This window comes from Urocitellus parryii, chromosome X (genome assembly GCF_045843805.1).
Source record: "Urocitellus parryii isolate mUroPar1 chromosome X, mUroPar1.hap1, whole genome shotgun sequence".
Classification (NCBI taxonomy): domain Eukaryota; kingdom Metazoa; phylum Chordata; class Mammalia; order Rodentia; family Sciuridae; genus Urocitellus; species Urocitellus parryii.
In genome coordinates this window covers 84,413,918-84,435,958 of record NC_135547.1, presented here as the reverse complement: position 1 = coordinate 84,435,958, position 22,041 = coordinate 84,413,918, and the positions used below count along the sequence as shown (strand labels likewise).

Below are 22,041 nucleotides of genomic sequence, written 5' to 3'. Positions count from 1 at the left end.
ACATAAAGTTGGAATGGGCCAAACGTATTGTTATGGTACTACAGCTCATGGGGTTATAAATGGCTCTAAAAAGTTGAGAAAAATGTACTACAAATTGTAGCCTATGGTAAATGAAGTTAAAATTCCAGTCTTCCGGGTGCAGTGGCACACACCTATAATCCCAGCAGCTCAGAAGGCTGAAGCAGGAGGATCATGAGTTCAAAGACACTCTCAGCAACTTAGAAGGCCCTAAGGAACTCAGTGAGACCCTGTCTTTACATAAAATACAAAAAGTGCTGGGGATGTGCCTCAGTGGTTAACTGTCCCTGAGTTCAAGCCCTGGTATTAAAAAAATCCAGTCCTGGATTGGTATACTACAGAGTAAAAGATCCAAAAACTTAGTAAAGATGGACTATTGATTAACATTTCTAAGTGTTTGGATCTTTTACTCTATAGTAATTGTGAGAAACATCTTTGAAATGCTCTGTGATCACTTTTCTCTGAAAATCAGAAATTACAAGGGTAAGAGCCACTATTAAACTTGAAAAGCTAAATTCCATAGGGATAACTGTATCCCCAAGTGTCAGAGTTAAAGTGGCAGTACTTAATTGGCAAAGGTTTTGTAGGCATAATGCCCACCAAAAAAGATTCTTAGAAGAATCAAAGCAGAAATTAGAGTAATCTGTCTCACATGGACATATAGCACTGGCTAGTTGATCATGTTCTTAGCAGTGAAATAGATGAGAATTCCATTATGCAGAAGAGTCTACATCAATTGAACAAAAGTCTAAGTTGGAGAAAGGCAGGATGGTGGAGTGGAAGGTGACCAAAAATCCTGACTCCTCTACAATCTGCTGTGAGACAACAGCTGATCAGAGAGGAATGCACTGAGACACAATACTGGTCAGAGTTTTGGAGAGATTTAGAAATTCTGGTTGTTGGAACAGAAAACAAGAAAAAATGTAGACACTGAACAGGGGAAGTTTGGGGGAAGTTTAGCAAAGAGAGGAAAAGAAAAATACAATGCTGATAAGTTTCAGAACTAATAGAAAAAAAAGAAAGCCAGACCAAGTTAAGCTGGGGAAGAAACTGAAAAGCACTTCGCTAGAAGTGCACAGCTTATCTGAAATTGCTGGTGAAAAACCAGCAGGCAGCCATTTTTGCAGAGACCACACCTAAGCCTACTTTTCTATAAGGCATTAAATTTATATATCTTCACCCCAAATACAGATAGCAACAAATACTATCAAAAGGAATACCTTTGAAATGGGCTGTCTGATTAATATGTTCATGGACAAGAGGAGTGGCATGGAGTGGAAGAGAGAGCAAGTTACGATCAGGGAGTATGGCATGGGGTGGTAACAAGGGCCCCAGCTACTGCCAAAGGTGTATGAGCCACAGCAGACTGCAGAAGACACCAGGTCTCCACAGTGCCACTTGCAGCACAGATATCAGTCACTATAAAGTGCTCACAGAAGTTGGCCCCAATAGCCAGTAGAAGACAAATGCAAACAAGCACCACAATGCATACCACAGAAACAGTCCACAGACATGTGTCTCACAGATGTTGGGCACCACGGAGTCTTCTCAGACATATCCACTGACCCAAAGGCCCCAGAAGCCAGCAGAAGTTGCCTGTGGCCGAACACTGCCACATGCACCATGTAGGTAGCCGGTAGATATGTGTTGCACAGATGCTGGTGACTGCATGCCCAGATGCAGACCCTCCAACACAATTGTTGAAAACAGCTGCCACAGACCTCCAAAAATCCACCCAGCAACACTACCACTGGGATACTATGATGTGATGTTATCTGCCATTCCCCAAGCATCCCAAAATCTACACAGATAAGTTCACATCTGTTTTGACAACTCCAGGCACACAAAACATTTTTAAAGGTTCACCAAATCTGCATCTTCAATGAAGAAGAGACATGAATGCTAACCCACAAACAACATGTCATAGTTTCCTCTGACCCTCCAAAAAAGCTATGGTGCCTGTAAAAAACAAAAAATTGAGGGAGCCTCCTATACTTGCACCTGAAGTGGGCTGGTGAGGTTTCTACCTCCATGGCCTAAGAAACATGGAGATAAAGATAGAAGATGTGGGCATTTAGTAATCTTCCCCAAAGCTAATGAAATACAAATCTGGAAGTTCTCCCAAAATGTTTCCATCTCAAATGTTCAGCATGATATGACTTAAAACTCTCTAATGTCAGGATTTGATTTCATAGCAATATTTTCTTTATTGATTTGATAGGTATCCCTCTATTATTTAACATCAAATGCCTTAATCTAATTCTATGTTTCTTTTAATGTTTTAAAATATTAATCATATTTAGTCTTTCTATGTTTATTATCTGTGTTCATATTTATACTCTTTCATCTTTGATATGTCTTTTTCTTCTTGCATTATCTTTTTCTGTTTATCCATCCCCCTATTTTTTTCTTTTTCTCCCTGTTCTTTATGTTTTTCCTTATCATGCACTACATAGTTCAATAGTAATTGTACATTCATTAGTACCTAATTTATCAGCTATTTCTCGAGCATTACTTTCCTTTTCCACTATTGGATTAGTGGAGTTGTGCAGAACCTTTTAAATACCTTTTTAAGTAGATGGTATTAGTCAGCTTTTTGTCATTATGGCCAAAATCCTTTCAAAGAACAACTAGAGGAGAAAAGATTTATTTGGGCTCATGTTTTCAGAGGAGTCAGTAAATGGACAGCTGGCTTCAAGGTAGAATCATCATGGTGATACGGCATGGTGGAATATGACAGCCAGAAATCAGAGTAAAAGACAGGAACAGGAAGGGGAGGGGATATATATATATATATATATATATATATATATATATATATATATATATTCTCCAAATATATACCTCCACTGGCCTCCCTCTTCAAGTCATGAGCCACCTGCCTACAGTTACCTTTCAATAGTCCATTCAGATATCAATGGTTTATGGATTAATCTGTCAATGAGTTCAGGTCCCTAATAATTGCCTAAAAGCCTCACTTATCAAACTTGCTGCATTGAGGATCATACTTTTGATACATGACTATTGTGGCGACTGTCCAGATCAAAATCATGAGAGGTATATTAGTTTGTGTGTTTGTTCTGATATGATTTTGGGGATTATTATCTCCACTAAAACATTGATGGTGACTGAACATAATAGTATGATAATGTTGAGTGGGATTTTTGACATTTAGACATATATCCAAAATGGCAAAAATAAAGCAGCACACTAAAAACTTCATAGAAGAATATGATATAATCATTCCATCCAGTGTGTAAAAATCAATATAGAAATATGAGAAAACAAGGTAAAAACCTTCCCCCCAAATTACATAAAATTTCAATAACAGATTCCATAGTTATCAAAGCATAGGAAAAATCAGCTAAAGAAATAAAAAAGTTGATTGTTGTAATAGTCAACGAACTAAAAAAAAGATCTAAGAAATAAACTAAGGATATAAAAAGCATTATAATAAGGAGATACAGATAACGAAAAAGAAACACACAGAAAATCTGAAAATAAAAAATGCAATTTATCAAATAAAAACCTCAGATGAAAGGCATATTAGTAGATTAGATTATGTAGAAGACAGTATTTCAGGCCTTGAAGAAAATGTATGAACTTGAATACTCAGAAAAAGAAAGAAAAAGAAGACCACAATCAGAACATAAAATAAATATGAGACATTAAGGGACCAAACTTAAAAATCATTGGCATTGAGAAAAGAGTAGAGATACAGGATAATGGCATTCTTAAAGCTATTCAGTAAAAAAATTGAAAATTTTCCATATCTTGGAAATTAGATGGTCATCAAGGTACAGGAAGCTTTGAAAATCCCCAAATAAATAAGACCAAAAATATCACTCCACATCATATTATAATTAAAGTGCAAAATAACCAGAATTAATATGAAATTTTAAAATTCTCCAGAGAGAAACATCATGTCCATTGTATAGGCAAGTCAATTAGAATAATATCCTACTTCTTAGTAGAAACTCTAAATCCAAATAGAAATAAAACAACATGTTTCAATCCCTGAAGGAAAATGTCTACTAACCAAAACTGCTAAACCCAGAAAAGTTATCCTTCAGAATTGAAAAAGAAACAAAAACTTTTCAGGATATGCATAAACTAAAAGAATTCATGCCTATTAAGTCAGCATTGTTTAAGATACTTTAAAAAAATCCTACAAACAGAAGAGGAAAAAATGGTATATCTTATAAATCCACAAGTAGCAATTCCCTGAGAGTAAGTTAAAACAGTATTTTTCTAGCAACAAACTAATGTAGGAAGACAGTGGGAAAATGCCAGTAAGAAATTCAGTGAACTAACAACCAGTTGAAAACAAAACAAAACAAAACAAAATGACTTTTAGAATAGAAAGAGAATAAAGTCAACAGATGGTTGCAGCACTGGGCATTCTGCAGTGTGGGAAGGGAACTGACTCTTAAACAAGCTGAAAGTATTGAGCAACATAGTCATAAAATGAACAGAAAAGAAGTTCAGAACAGTGAAGTGAGATTAATACAACTAAAAGTTCCGGCACTCTTGAGTGGAAAAACTCCCAGTGTTATGGGCCAGGCTATATGGGCAATGACTAAACAGACTCCATTTTACCCTGAGACTCCATGTCATGTAAGAAATGCTTCTCCCATGGGAACACTCCACCTCTGTACCTATCAATAGTTGCTTAAGATAGCATGTTTGGCAACATAAAATGGCAATTCTTATAAAATGTAAAATTGTTCTTTCTTTGGTTCCCATTTTTCTTGGGCAATGTACCCTGTCAGATATTGAATATCTAGATGTTAGTAACCATTTTCTAACTTCTATTCAACTAGGGTCATTTTGACCCACTTCCTTTCTGCTTGCTTGCTGCTATGACAACCTGGAAAGTCCTATGGAAAATACAAATGTATCCATTGCATTGTTTCAATAACTGCTCATTTCAGCTCTTGTACACCTGGTTGCTTGAAGCAACATCAACCTGGATGTGTTTTTTGTAGGTTTTGCCTTTAAAGACCCTGAAATGCTCAGGCTCCAGGCTGTTCCTTGCAGAGACAGATATGGGTCCTGTGGGGAGCAGTTGCCAGCCAGTTGGCTGGCTAAATAATGACTCTTCAATTCAGACAAAATGGACTGGTACATTTTCTGAGTAGTCTGCCCCATAACATCAGAACTTATTAGCAGAGGTGTTTGTAATAGAGAAGCAATAAAATCTTGATATGATTCTTTTTTCTGACTTCTAGAATGACAGACTATGACTATCATCAATTTACCGTTTTCTTTCATATTTCACTCTCTATGTTTGTTTTCTTTTCTATTTTGTTTGCTCCTTTCTTGGAATAATTGTTTTCGAATATCTGAAACCAAATCTCCACATAGGCTGTACTTTTCACAGGATTAATGCAAACTCACAGCATAAGAGTGTATGGACTAAGAATGCAACATAGACTAGGGAGAAATGCACAGGACCAGTTGATAGGTCTGTAGACGAGAGAAGGGCATTTTTCATTTGAAATTCAAGGACTGGTATCTGCAATAAGGAGAATGGATTATGGGGGACAATTGAAACATATCATGGTAATAGGGAATCAGAGAATCCCTGCATTATTTCCCCAATTACAGAAGGAGATAAAGGATAGATTGATATATCCCATTTAACCATCTTTGGCACAGAGACTGAAGCTCTTCAAACAAGGAATGTGATGCAAACCAGACAAGTCTACACATGTAGCAGGTGAAATAGGTGGTCAGCCTTACCAGACTTTCAATCCCACCAATGAACAAAATAACAGAGTTATTTTGAGAGTGAAGAATGTTCTGAAACAGACAAAGTTCCACCAATGGAGGTGGCCAGGGAATGAGGAATTAGAGGTAAACATACAGACTTCCCTAATGAGGTTGGACAAGAGTCAAGGACAGAAAACAGCAAAACATTTGTGATGCACAAATACCCTCACAGTTGGTAGATTGTAAAATCAAAATTAAGAAAAATAAGTCCTGTATTTCAAAAACCTCAGCAGAAAGAAAGCTGAAACTCTGATAGATATTAATTCCTTGGTATTAACAATTCACAGATTCTCTCCAAAATGAGTTTTGTCAGAGTTCTATAGGATTTTATATATTTTTCATTAATTATTTATCTCTTAGCACTTCTTTTCTTCCCTTCCATCTCCATTCACACTTCTCATTCCTACACCACCCTATTCTCATTTTATTCTTCTTGTTATTTTGGAGCCTACATTCAAATTAATTCAGTATACTATATTCAATGTGTACTATTTTCAACCTTTTCTACATTATTTCTCACAACATTTGTCCTTGGCTAATAGAGTTGTAGAGATAATTAATAATAACATTCATAGCATATGTTAATAGATGGTTTGTTCTTAAATTACAACTATTTCTGCAGATTACTCTTTTCTTTTAAAGAAATACTAGGCGTTTAAATTAACATTTTGAGTGCATAGATCAGATGTATTGAGGCTACAATAAAACACCAGCCTAAGATATATCATAAAGAGATAAAGGAAACTCACAAAATACAGGAAAAAAATGCACTCAGCAGATGTACAAATTAGGACCTCAGAATATATAAACAGGCCAAGATGCCTCAAAAAATTTATAACCCAGTAATTAAGTCAATAGGTATTGACATATTTCAACCCACACCAAGTGGATACACTTTCTTCTCAGCAGTACATGGATCATTTATTAAAATAGACCATATATCATGCTTCAAAGCAACTCTTACAAAATACAGAGAACTAAAAATAATACCCTGTATTCTATCAGATTATAATGAAATGAAATTAGAAATTCATGATAAAATAAAAAATAAAAGCTACTCCAACACCTAGAGACTAAATAACATGTGACAGAATGAACAATGGGTTGCAAAAGACATCAAAGAGGAGACTAAAGAATTCTTAGAGGTAAATGAGAACACTGATGCAACATATCAAAATTTCTGGGATACTATGCAGGCATTTCTAAGAGGAAAGTTCATGGCATGGAATTCATTCCTTAAAAGAAGAAAAAGTCAACAAATAAATGACCTAACATTACATCTCAAAGCCTTAGAAAAAGGAGAACAAATTATCCCCCAAAGCAGTAGGAGACAGGAAATAATTAAAATCAGAGATAAAATGAATGGAATTGAAACAAAAGAAACAATTGAAAAAATTGGTAAAGCAAAAATTAGATCTTGAAGAAAATAAATAAAATGGATAAACTGTTTGCTATGCTAATGAAGAGAAGCAGACAGAGGATTCAAATTACTAACAGCTGTGATAAAAACAAATATGACAGATACTAAAGAAATACAGAGATAATTAGAAATTATTTTGAAAATTTGTACTCCAATACAATAGAAAATATTGAAGGTAATCAACAAACTTCTTGAGTCATATGATTTGCCCAAACTGAATCAGAATGATATACACAAGTTAAACATATCAATTTCAAGCACTGAAATAGAAGATGCCTGCCAAAAAAGAAAAGCTCAGGACCTACAAGAAATTCAAAGAAGAATAGCAATACTCCTGAAATTATTTCATGAAATAGAAAAAGAGGGAAAACTTCCAAACTCACTTTATGAGGCCAATATTATCTGGATTCCAAAACCAGACAAAGACACATCAAAGAAAGAAAATATCAGACCAATATGTCTAATGAACATGGGTGCAAAAATTCTCAATAAAATTCAGGCAAATCAAATACAAAAGGTAGGGCACCACAATCAAATGGATTCATCCCAGGGATGCAAGGTTGGTTTAACATATGGAAATCAATAAAATCAATAAATATAGTTCATCACATCAATGAACTTAAAGATAAGAAACATATGATCATCTCAGTAGACTCAGAACAAGCATTCAAAAATTACAGCATCCAGTTATGTTCAAAACACTACAAAATCTAGGATAACAGGAACATATCTCAACATCATAAAAGCTACCTAAGCTAAGCCCGAGGCCAATATAATTCTAAATGGTGAAAAATTGAAAGCATTCTCTCTAAAAACAGAAACAAGACAAGGATGCCCTCTTTCATCATCTCTATTTAACATAGTCCTTGAAACACTAGACAGAGAAATTAGAAAGACTAAATAAATTAAAGGGATACAGATAGGAAAACAAGAACTCAACACTATTTGCCAATGATATGATTCTATACCTAGAAGACTCAAAAAAATTCCACCAGAAAACTTCTAGAACTAATAAATGAATTCATCAAAATAGCAGAATATAAAATCAACACCCATAAATCAAAGGTATTTCTGTACATCCATGACAAATCCTCAGAAAGAGAAACAAGGAAAACTATCCCATTTAAAATAGCCTCAAAAAAATAAAATATGTGGGAATCAACTAAACAAAAAAAGAGAAAGACCTCTACAATAAAAACGATAGAATTCTAAAGAAAGAAATTAAAAAAAACCTTAGAAGATGCAAAGATCTCCCTTGTGCTTGGATAGGCAGAATTAATATTGTCAAAATGACCATACTATCAAAAGCACTATACAAGTTTAATGTAATTCCAATCAAAATCCCAATGACATTCCACATAGAAATAGAAAAAGCAGTCATGAAATTCATCTGGAAAAATAAGAGACCCAGAATAGGTGAAGCAATCCTTAACAGGAAGAGCAAAGCAGGTGGCATCACTATACAGACCTTAAACTATACTACAGAGAAACAATAACAAAACCATCATGGTATTGGCACCAAAACAGACTGGTAGACCAATAGTACAGAATAGAGGACATAGAGACCAACCCACATAATTACAGTTATCTTGTATTAGAAAAAGGCACCAAAAACATACATTGGAGAAAAGATAGCCTCTTCAACAAATGGTGCTGGGAAAACTGGAAATCCATATGCAACAAAATGAAATTAAACCCTGTCTCTCACCATACACAAAACTCAACTCAAGGTGGACCAAGGTCATAAGAATTAAAACTGAGACACTGTGCCTATTATAAGAAAAAGTAGGCCCAATTCTCCATCATGATGGATTAGGCCCAAACTTCCTTATTAAGACTCCTATATGGCAAAAATTAAAACCAAGAATCAATAAATGGGATGGATTCAAACTAAAAAGCTTCTCCTCAGCAAAAGACACAATCAGTGATGTGAATAGAATGCCTACAATTTGGAAACAAATTTTTACCACATGAACATCAGATAGAACACTAATCTCTAGATATATAAAGAACTCAAAAATCATAACACCAAAAAACCCAAATAACCCAACAAATAAATGGGCCAAGAAACTGAACAGACACTTCTCAAAAGAAGATATACAATCAATCAACAAATAAATATGTGAAAAAATGTTCAACATCTCTAGCAATTAGAGAAATGCAAATCAAAACTAAGATTTCATCTCACTCCATTCAGAATGGCAGCTATTAAGAATACAACAACAATAGGTGCTGGTGAGGATGTGGGGGAAAAGGCACACTCACATGGCTGGTGAGACTGCAAATCAATGCAGCCAATATAGAAAGCATGGATAATACTTGGGAAACTGGGAATGGATCCACCATTTGACCCAGCTATCCCACTCATTGGTCTATACCCAAAGGATTTCAAAACAGCATACTATAGAGACACAGCCACATCAATGTTTTTAGCAACACAATTTGCAATAGCTAAACTGTGGAACCAACCTGGATGCCCTTCTGTATATGAATGGATAAAGAAAATGTGGTATATATACACAGTGCAATATTACTCAGCATTAAAAGAGAATAAAATCATGACATTTGCAGGTAAATGGATGGTGTTGGAGAATATAATGCTAAGTGAAGTTTGCCAATCCCCAAAAGCCAAATGCTGAATGCTTCCTCTGATTTAAGGATGCTGATTCATAACGTGGTTGGGGGCATGCATGGGAGGATCAGATGAACTCTAGATAGGGCAAAGGGGAGGGAGGGGAAGAGAGGGGGCATTGGGGTAGGAAAGACCATGGAATGAGATGGACATCATTACCCTAAGTACATATATGAAGGCACGAATGGTGTGACTCTACTTTGTGTGCAACCAGAGATATAAAACATTGTGTTCTATATGTGTAATATGAATTGTAATTCATTCTGCTGTCATATATAACAAATTTAGGGCTGGGGATGTGGCTCAAGTGGTAGTGCGCTCGCCTGGTATGCGTGCGACCCGGGTTCGATCCTCAGCACCACATACCAACAAAGATGTTGTGTCCGCCGAGAACTAAAAAATAAATATTTAAAAAATTCTCTCTCTCTCTCTCTCTCCTCTCTCACTCTCTCTTTAAAAAAAATTAAATTTTTAAAAAAAGAGTGGAAAATGAAAACTTTGGAAAACATGTTGTTTGAAAAAGTGTATACAAATTTTGGGCCAATTTTTTTTTGCCACTGCATTCACTGATGATTTCAATCTTAATAATCTAAGCAATAAAAGAATCATATCTTAATTTTTCTATAGTTTTTATTTAACTACTTTTTTATTTTTGTATTTTTGGTTCAAGGTATTGAACCCAGGATCACTTAACCAATGAGCTCCATTACCATCCCAGTTTTAATTTTAATTTTAATTTTAATTTTAAGACTGGATCTTGCTAAGTTGCTTAGGGCCTCACTAAGTTGTTGAGCCTGGCTTTCAACTTGTGATCCTCCTGCCTCAGCCTCCCAAGATAATGGGATTATAGGAGTGTAACACCACACCCCACTTATTTAATTATTTGTAAGGTCTAACCTTTTTCAAATTTCATATATATCTTCTTTAATTTCCCTTTATCTTTTTCCTAGGGCTTTGGTGTTATATCTCTTCTTGTGAGTCATGGACTATATAAAATTATTAACTATTATATTTTTCTTTTTCATAGTGCTGGAGATTGAAATTAAGGCTTTTCTCACACCAGACAAGCACTCTATCACTGAGTTACACCCCTAAACTGAACCTTGTATCATTATTACTGCCAATTTTATGTAATTCATTCATTTTCAATGGTATTAATGCAGATTTGTGAAGCTGTCTTAATATACATGAAAAGTTAATGCAAGAAAAATGCCTATTTCTGAGTATATATTATACAGATTTTAATTTTCTTTTTTTCCATTAAACATTACAAAAATCCTCTCAATTTTTATTTGAATTACATTACAGTTGGATAGGTTATAATTATAAATTTAAGGTAATATTTCCCTTCATAACATGGCCTTCAAATCTAGTAACATGGTAATGAATACACATATGCCATGATTTGAATGTCACCTGAAAAATTCAGGTGTTGACAGTGTGCCAGACTTAAGACATGGGGCTTGTAAGAGGTGAGTAGGCCAGTAGGTCTGCACCCTAATTACTGGTAGTTAAACCTTTAAAATGGAGATTTCTGGTAAATATATGGAACTAGAGAACATCTTTCTAAGTAAAATAAGTCAGACTCAGAAAATCAAGGGTCAAATATTTTTTTATATGCAAAACTTGAGCAAGTAAGGTGGACAAAGGAGGGATCATATATAAAACAGAGGGAATATCACTGGAGTACAAGAAGGAGATTGATGGGGGAGGGAGGAAGAATAGAAAATGTAGAATGAATTTTACAAAAATATACCAAGTGCATGTATAAAGAAACTGCAGTGAATTTCACCTTTAGGTATATCTATAAAAACAACAATTAAAATAAGTAAATGAGTATAAGGTGGATAATTAGAGTAGAGGAAGGCAAATGGAATGAGAGAGAAGGGGAAGTAATGGTGGGTCATTGAAATGCCACCATTTCACTGACTGAAATGTTGTAAATTTAATTACATGCATATATGATTTTGTCAAAATGAACCCAACTATTATGTTGTATAACTATAATGCACTAATAAAATTAAAAAATAAAAAGAGGCTTTCTAAGAGTTAGTTATCTTGCTCTTCTGCTTTTTTCTTATGGGAAAGTACAGCATTTAACCCCTCTGAAGGGCATAGCAAGAGAGTCCTTAATAGAAATAAAACTGACCTATGTCTTGCTCTTGGATTTCCTCAATTCCAATATTGTGAGAAATTTCTGTTCTTTATAAATTATTCAGTCTCATGTATTTTTATAGAACCAAAAAATGAACTAAGCAGAAATATAAGGCTATTTTTGTAGTACTCAAGCTTATAATTTTCTTAATTTAGCCTTCATTTATATTTAAGCTAATTCATAAGTATGGCAAAATAAGATTCTACTAGTTATTTCCAAGTAGATTCAGATGATTCTAATTTGTAGATATTTGGATTTTTTGCTAACTCTTACTGTATTATTGCATGAATTCTCTTGAGGATTGAAATACAAAATTCATTGTTTTGAAATAATGATATGTATTATTTTAAAATGATGACATATGTTACTTTATTGTTTAAGTGTTTTTAAATTTTGAGAGATCTCTTCCCCTTCTTACTATTATTTGGAGTAAGTTTTACTTTTAGAAAGACAAATTTGTTCCATTATTTCATCTGATTATGAAAGTATTTTTTGAAAAACTAAAATCAGAATAAAATTATAAATGCATAATGCTATTATAATCATGTGAAATTTACACCTATATATAGATACACAAGAACTACTGGTTAGAAGTATATTAAACAATTAATAATGATTATCTCTAAGCAATTTCTTTCATTGCTTTATCTTACTTTACTTTCAAAATAACTTTCTTTGGTATTAAAAACAAATATCTAAAATAAATATAAAAATCACACCCCAAATTACTTAGTACTACTCTGATCATGTTAATTCTATATGTTGACAGAAAAATATTCAACACAATTAACTCAAGATGTTATAATGTTGTCTTTATTGAATATAAATTCTATTAAATGAATCTATTAAAAATTACCTTTCAGGCTGAAATTGTGGTTAAATGGTAGAGCACTTGGTAGCATGTGTAAGGCACTGAGATCAATTCTCAGCACCACATAAAAATAAATAAAATAAAGTCCATTGACAAATAATAAAATATTGTTTAAAACTTACCTTTCTCTGAGCAAGAATGAGATCTTGGTCTACCTTAGACATTAAAAGTGAGCCTCCATCATGTTCCATCCAGTAAAATTTCAAGTGCTGTAAATGTACTTTTGCATCCAGTTTTAACCTGTGTATAATTAAAAAGAAACTAATGTCAATAAATTATTTATATGTGCTTATTAGTTTAATCTTAACAACTGAACTTCAGTTATAATGAAAAATTTCCCCTTAAAATTGTGTGACAGAGGGCTAGAGCTGTAGCTCACTGATAGAGTGCGTGTCTCACACATGTGAGGCACTGGGTTTGGTCCTCAGAACCACATAAAAATAAATAAAATTAAGATAATATATCTGTAAAATGTTTTTTTAATTGTTTGACAGAAGCAGTGCATGCTTTCAGAAATCATATTTACATTTAAGACTATTATTTCAGTTTATAATGTGTCAAGACTAGAGTTGGAGTGACAGATCAAAAGCTTGCTGCAGTAGTCCAGTTGAGAAACGGTTGTACGTAAACTATAACTGTAACCATGTTGATAGGGAGAAGTGTCAAGGTGAAATAAACAATTAGTTCCAAAAAAACAAATGCTGAATGTTTTCTTTGATATAAGGAGACTAATTCATAGTGGGATAGGGAGCGGGAGCATGGGAGGAATAGACGAACTCTAGATGGGGCAGAGGGATTGGAGGGGAAGGGATGGGGCATAGGGTAATTAATGATGGTGGAATGTGATGATCATTAATATCCAAATTACATGTATGAAGACACATATTGGTGTGGATATACTATGTATACAACCAGAAGTATGAAAAATTGGGCTCAATATAAGTAATAAGAATTGTAGTGCATTCTGATCTCATATATAAATACATTTGGAAGGTAGTTTTAATAGGATGGAACTATTTAGATGTAAGGAGTAAAATAGGGAATCAGTCTTTAGCAACTACTTTTATTGTGATCCAGTCACTGAAATTTTATAAGAATATAGGTAGTAGATTAGTTTCTTAAAACTTACAAGAATGAGATAAATTTTAGGCATATTGAGTTTCAGCTATCTGAGATGACTATTATACCAGGGAATACACTCATAAAGAATAGGTGAGAAAACTGAGCTAGACATGTACATTTGGGATTCATCCACAAGTGGGAAATAGGTGAAGTTACACGTGTAGATGGAGTCATACTGGGAAGGTGAATAGAGAGAAATAAGCCAGGAATCTCTAGAGTATATAAGATTAGCAGAAGGAAAAAAGCCAGCAAGGGAGATGGAAAGGGAAAACCCATAGATAAAGGAGCTATATCAGAAGAGTGGGAATCATGAAATCCAGAGATACAGATTATTTCAAGATGGAGACAGTAATTAATAGTGTCAACAGTTATAATGAGATGATGTATTAAGTTGACAATGTATTTAGCAGAAAGGAAAAAAATGAAACTTTGGATTTGAAGACTAATTTCAGTGATGAAATCAGTATGTAGAGTGTTGAGAAATAATTGGGCAATGTGAGGTTTTAGATTTAATGAATATAAATAATTAATATAATAAATTTGTCCATGAAGGCAAAATATGACATAGGGCAGTAGCAAGCAGTATGTGAGACTGAGAAAATTTCATTTGTTTTTAAGATGAGAGACACTTGTCAGTGATAATGAGGAAGGAGTGAGATAGGGAATCAGTCTTTAGCAACTGTGTTGCTATGTATATATGCATATGTATGTATATGTGTATATATATATATATATATATGTGTGTATATATATATATATATATATATATATATATATATATATGGTATGTGTGTGTGTGTGTGTGTGTGTGTGTGTGACAGAGGCTGAAGTCATAGTAAAGTGAAGTAGTAATTGGGCACAGATCTGAGAGTAAGAAAACATGAAATTCAGAACATAAGTGAAGGTACTTATATAGCAAAACAAAAAGGAAAGACATTTTTACTATTTTAAGAGAAGAAACAAGGAATGAATGGCTGGAGATCTAGGAAATTGTGATGGTAAGAAACTGAAACAAATTCCACACTACTGGCATTTTTTAGTGAGATAAGATATAGGATTATTTATTTGAATATAATGGGATAAGAAGATCACATGCTTGCTGGAAATTAATATACATTTAAGTCACTGCAATAGAGAAATTTGATTAAGAGCTGTCTACGGAAACATTTCTAGGCAGCAGTGATGGTCCAGTGATGCTGGAAAATATGTGTGTGCTGATAGATGGCAGAACCAGAAATCACCAATTTAAATTAAGTCATTATATTCAAATTGCCAAATGAACAAATGATTCACTGTCTCTATCCCAGAATAAAGTCTTTGCTTGTATTTTCTCATTAAAAATTTTACATAGTACCTTCCCAATTTGTGAAACATGTTATCCACTTATATAAAACCTCTCTCATTTAAAATATGATAATAATTTGTTGGAGGACTGGGAGTGTACCTTCATGTCACTAATAAGCAAAGGAAGAAAGAATGTCAGAATAGGACACGGGAAATATGTGAACATACTTTTTAATCCCAGGTCCTGCCATGACTCTTAGCATAGGGATCAGATCTTCAGCATAGCGGCACATTGGACCAGTGCACTGAAAAGGCTCCTGGGCTTCTCCAGCCATGGGAAACTGACCCTGGTTGGAAACCACACCTGAAAAGTGAGATACTCAGATTACATCTCTAAAAACAACAAACAAAAAAAGAAATGATCTCTGCCTGGTGTATATCACCATAATGTTTAATATATCTAAAAAATCATTCTCCTGCTGAACTTCAAACCCCATTTATATTTCATGTTATTATAAATTGTTTATTATTAATAGACACATACATACTTATGGGGTGCAATTTGGTGTGGAATGACATGTATATATTGTATAATATTTAAATAATATTAAAGATCTATGTTCTCAAATATTTATCATTTCTTTTTTAATATTTTATTTTTCAGTTGTAGTTGGACACAATACCTATTTATTTATTTATATGTAGTGCTGAGGATCAAACCCAGGGCCTTGCAATGTGCTAGGCAAGTCATCTACCAATGAGCCACAACTCCAGCCCTAAATATTTATCATTTCTTTTTTTTAAAGACGAGAGAGAGAGAGAGAGAGAGAGAGAGAGAGAGAGAGAGAGAGAAGAGAGAATTTTTTAATATTTATTTTTCAGTTTTCAGTGGACACAATATCTTTTATTTTATTTTATTTTTATGTGGTGCTGAGGATGGAACCCAAAGCCAAGTGAACGCTTGCCAGGCAAGCGTGTTACTGCTTGAGCCACATCCCCAGCCCCATTTATCATTTCTTTATGGAGAAAACATTCAGTGTGAAGATGGCAAAGTGGAAGTAGGCCAAAAATCTCAACTCCTTTACAATCTGGAATTGAAGCTGATCAGAGAGGTGATTGACAGGTAGACAGGTTTACAGCAGCACAATCCACAATAGCTAAGCTATGGAACCAACCTAGATGCCTGTCAACAGATGAATGGATAAAGAAATTCTGGTACATATACACAATAAAATAGTACTCAGCCATAAAGAAGAATGACTTTACAATATGTGCCAGTAAATGGATGGATCCAAAGGCTATCATGCTAAGTGAAATAAGCCAATCCCCCTGCTTAAAAAAAAAAAAGTCAAATGTTCTTTCTTACACATGGATGCTAATACACAATAAGGGGAAGAGGAAGAATAGAAGTTTGGTGGATTAGACAAAGGCAAACAAAGGGAAGAGGAGAGGGGATAGTAATAGAAAAGATAATAGAAAAGACAGTGGAATGAATCTGATATAACTTTCCTAGGTACATATATGAATACACCACAGTGCATCTAGATATCATGTACACCCACAAGAATGGGATCCTAATTAGAATAAGATATATTCCATACTTGTATGTGTGTGTGTGTGTGTATGTGTGTATATATATATATATATATATATATATATATATATATATATATAATATATCTCAAAATAAACTCTACTGTCATGTAAAATTAAAAATAATAATAAAATAAATATCTATATAGGAAAATGAGAAAAATAGTGCTTTATAGATATACATAATAGTGAATTTCACTTTTATATTGGTTCAAAGCATAATTTAGTCAATTTCATTTCAACACTTCTTCCTTTTCCTGTCTTTATTTCCTTTCCCTTAATCCCCTTCCTAGGATGCACTCACTGATCTGTGTGCTCTTTCCCATGGTATTTCTCCACCTCTTTTTTTTTCTTTATTTTGGTCTAGCTTTTGCATATGAATGAAACTTTTGCCCTAGACTTTCTGTGTGTGGCTTATTTCACTTAGCCTGATGTTCTCCAGTTTCATCCATTTATTAGTGAATGCCAAAATCCAATACTTCTTCAAAGCTGAGTAAATCTCCAAGTTTTCTATATCTATTCATGTGCGGACAGGCACCTGGGCTGGTTCTATAAGTGAATTGCATTGCTATATACACTGATGTGGCTGCATAACTATAGTATGCTACTTTTAGTTATTTGGATAACTACCAAGGATGGGGATAACAGAGTCATATGATGGTTCTATTACTAATCTTTTGAATGATCTCCATATTACTTTCCAGAGTTGTTAGACCAATAGGCACTCCCAACAAAAGTGTATGTGTGTAGATTTTTCCCAACATCCTCACTTTAATGTTATTTGCATTCTTGATTATTGCCATTTGAATTGAGTGAAATTAAATCTCAATATAGTTTTGCTTTGCATATCCCTGATTACAAATGTTGAACATTTTTACACATATTTTTTGGCTATCTATTTCTTTTTATGAGAAATGTCTGTTCAGTTGTTTGCCTGGATTATTTTTTTATTTTAAGTTTCTTGAGTTTGTTATATATTCTGGATATTAATCCCTTGTCTGAGAAGCAGGTGGCAAAAATCCTTTAACATTCTGTAGGATCTTTCTTCACAATATTGTTTCCTTTGATGTGCAAAATATTTTTAATTTGATTCTGTCCCACTTATTGATTATTGGTTTTATTTCTTGTGTTTTAGGCATCTTGTTAAGGAAGTAGGTATCTGTGACAATATGCTTAAGTGTTGAGACTACCAGTTCTTCTGAAAATTGCCAAGTTTCATGTCTAATTCTTAGGTATTTGATCAACTTTCAGTTGACATTTCTGATAGAGATAAGAATTTATTTTCATTCTTCTACAAATGGATATACAGATTTACCAGCACCATTTGTTAAAATTGCTATCTTTTCTCCAGAGTATGTTTTGGGCACCTTTGTCAAGTGTCGTATGTCTCTATCTGTGTGGGTTTGTTTCTATGTCTTCTATTCTAATCCATTACTCTTCATGTCTGTTTTGACCCAGTAACATGCTGTTTTGATACTATAGCTCTGCAGTGTAATTTGAAGTCTGGTATTGTGATAACTCCAGCATTGCTCTTCTTACTCAGGATTCCTTTGACTATTATAGTCTATTATTTTTTCAAATGAATTTTAGAACAGTTTTTTTTTAAATTTCTGTGAAAATGTCATTTGTGTTTTGATGAGGATTGCATTGAATCTATAAAATGCTTTTGGTACTGTGGCCATTTTGATATTAAATCTGCCTGTCCATGAACAACTTCTAAAGTCTTCTTCAGTTACTTTCTTCAGTGTTCTGTATTTTTAATCATACGGACCTTTCACCTCCTTGGTTAAATTAATTCCCAAGTATATTTTAGGGTATTGTAAATTGGACAGTTTTCCAGATTTCTTTCTCAGCAATAGTAAAAGAAAGATATTGACTAATGAATGTTGATCTTGTACCCTACAAAGTATTGCTGAATTTACTTATCAGCTCTAGAAGTCTTCTGGTTGACTTTTTGGATTATATAAAGGAACATGTCATAAGCAAATAGATAACTTGACTTCTGTTGTTGTTAGTATCATTTTATTTTCCTGCTCTGGCTACTGCTTTAAGACCTATAATGAACAGAAGTGATGAGGATAGAGAGCCTTGTTTCTCGCCCCCCCCACCCCACCCCCTGCTATTAGAGAAAATGTTTTCAGTTTTGTCTGTTCAGTATGATGTTGGCTTTGGTTTGTCATATATGATAATGAGGTGTGTTGTTTCTATCACTAGTTTTTCCAGTGTTTTTAAAATCATTGGGTGATAGATTTTGTCAAAGGTTTTTTATGCATCTGTTAAGATTATCATGTATTTTCCCTTGATTCTATTTATGTAATACATTAAATTTATTGATTTTGCATATGTTGAACCAAATTGAATTCCTGTAATGAAACCAAATTGGCCAACACATAAAATCTTAATGTTTTCTGAATGTAGGTTACTAATATTTAATTAATAATTTCATGTTTATGTTCTTTTGGGATACTGGTATGTAGTTTTCTTTCCATTATGTGTCTTTTTCAGGGTTTTGGTATCAGGGTGACTCTGAATTCATGCAATGAATCAAGGAGTGTTCCCTCCCAGTAAGACTCCTAAAGCTCAGGAGAAACCAAGAATCAATAAGTGTGATGACTTTAAATTAAAAAGTCTTATCAGCAAAGGAAATAAGGCCCTAGCTACTCTTCTGACAGGACATTAATAACCAAAATTTATACAGAATTCAAAAAACATCTAACACCAAAAAGAGAAATAACCTGATAAATAAATAGGCAAATGAACTAAACAGCTATTTCTCAAAGAAGAAATGCAAATGGCCAATAAAAATATTTTTAAATGCTCAACATCCCTACTAATCAGGGCAATGAAAATAACAACTATACTGAGATTTCATCTCACTTTAGTTAGAATGGGAATCAACAAAAATATAAATAATAAATGATGATGAGGATGTGGGGGAAAAGGCACATGTATGTATACATTGTTGGTGGGAAATTGATCTAACTGCTTTGGACAGCTATTCAGAGAATGGAATAGAACTCCAGAGACACAAACTTGTTCTGCATTTCAGAGACTGGCTGAAATACTAATTGCTTTTGTATTAATTGTTCACAAAAGAGTAATGTTTTGCTGTCTCATTTTTTGTTGTCCTAGCATGATCCTTGCCCTATGTATACCTTGTCCAGTCACCTGCCAACCATGGACCTCTAGACTTGTCTGATGTTGAATACCCCAAACTGACAGAAAACATAGACTTTGGGTCACTTCCTCCCAACTTTGGCCTCTATCAGCAGGAAGCAGCTTGGAGATGTCATCACTCATTTTTTCCATAATAAATGTAATGTAACAGTGGTCCACTTTACTTTTTGGACACAGCTCTTGCTGCTTATTTTAAAAGGTACATATTTTTCTTTTCCTCTTCTCCCTTTTGGTCTCCCTAACCTGGGGACAGGGAACAAGATCACCTTGAGTTATCTGTTCTCCACAGAAAGGAGATGTCACCAGAAGAACTTGGAAGTGACTATCTCCCAAATTAAGAAGTGTATTTCAACACACTGTCAGGGTGTACTTGGGACCTCCTGCCAAGACAAACTTGAAAGGGAGCTTTTGAATAGTTTCTTTTAAACCCCTCTGATTTCTCTGATGGGGAGACTCACAGCCTCTGAGACACGAGTACCCTGTGTTTCTCCTTTGCTAGCAAAGCAATAAAACTATTTCCTTTTTCTCAAAACCATGTCCTTTTTATTGAGTTGGCATTGGGGACAAGGATTGAGCTTTTGATAACAAAATAAGAAACGAAATCACCATGAGCTATACCATTCCTTTGTATTTATCCAAAAGAACTAAAATCAGCATACTATATTGATATATTCATACCAATATTTGTTCCAGAATAATTCATAATAGTCAAGTCATGGAAACATCTCACATAATTACATAAATACTAGCTCAGTGTATACTCCACTGTATACACAGTTAAGCTTTAACAGCCATATCAAAGAATGAAATTGTCATTTTCTGGTGAATGGATGGAACTGAATGAATAACATCATACTGAGTGAAATAAGTCAGTCTTAGAAAACCAAGGTTTTCTTAGAAGCAGAAGCTAGAGAGAAATAAGAAATTAAAAATGGGGGAATCTAATGAAGTCAGAAGAGCAATGGAGTACAGAAATGTGAATGAAGGAACAGAGAAGAGATGGGAAAGGGGAGGAATAGCAAAATGAAACTAAACTATGTCATGTTCAAATATAAACAGAGTGAATACCAATTTTATATACAATTATAATATATCAATTAAAAAATAGATCAACTAAAAGGCAGTTTCATTTCATATACTAAAATGAACAATTCAAATATAAAGTTCATAAAAATAATCTCTATAAATAGCATGAGAAAGATTAAATTATGCAGAAAAAATTTAAACAGGGGAAATATTTGTATGTTGGAAAACAATGAAATATTGTTGTAAGAAATTGAAAACAAATAAATGTAGAGCAATTCCTTGTTCATGAAATTTTCTCCTTACAATAATGTTTTATTTTCATTGTTTGGCAACTAATTGTTCACTGAAAGGTAACTCTCACATTGTTCCCTAAAATAAGACAGATACTATGTTGGCAAGGGTCAATAGACTAATTTAATTATTTTACCTGTTAATCTATATTTCAAAAAAGGCATACCAAGCTCAATTAAATTAAAATTTAAGAAATAGAAACATCATTGGTGCTTTTTACACCAACACAATTTTTCCTATTCAGAGTATACCAGGAGGTAAGCACAATTTCTTCTTGAAAGCTAAGGTAACTGAGACTCTTGAGGCTATCTAAAATGGCCTAAATACATAGGAAGACCATGCTTTTTAAAATTTCTATTATAAAGGTATAGGTGCTTACTAGTGAATGTTTGAAAAAGAATAAAAAATAATCTTGAACATTTGGTATAATTTCCCCAGACCTTTTGTTGTGTATAGCTTTTAACATATAAACATATGACATCAAAATAGATGTATCAATAATTTAAACATTAATATGTTCTAATTTAAAAAGAAATTACACATTATGGAACACTTGGAAAATACTGAAATGTAAAAGGAAATTAAAGTCACATTTAGAATCTGTTAACCAAAAATAACTACAGTTAATATTTTAATATATTCCCCTAATCATTTTCAATCAATTTACTTTTTACATA

General features: G+C 33.6%; 1 protein-coding gene across 1 annotated transcript in view; it reads right to left on the bottom strand.

Moving 5' to 3' along the window:
- Faah2 (fatty acid amide hydrolase 2) overlaps positions 1–22,041 on the bottom strand; it is a 154,659-nt gene that overhangs the window by 85,627 nt on the left and 46,991 nt on the right. The window contains exons 6-7 of the mRNA XM_077793646.1: positions 15,506–15,641; positions 12,994–13,111 (exon numbers count right to left, since the gene is read on the bottom strand). Coding sequence (XP_077649772.1) covers positions 12,994–13,111; positions 15,506–15,641 — 254 coding nt within the window. The remainder of the gene's footprint in view (positions 1–12,993; positions 13,112–15,505; positions 15,642–22,041) is intronic.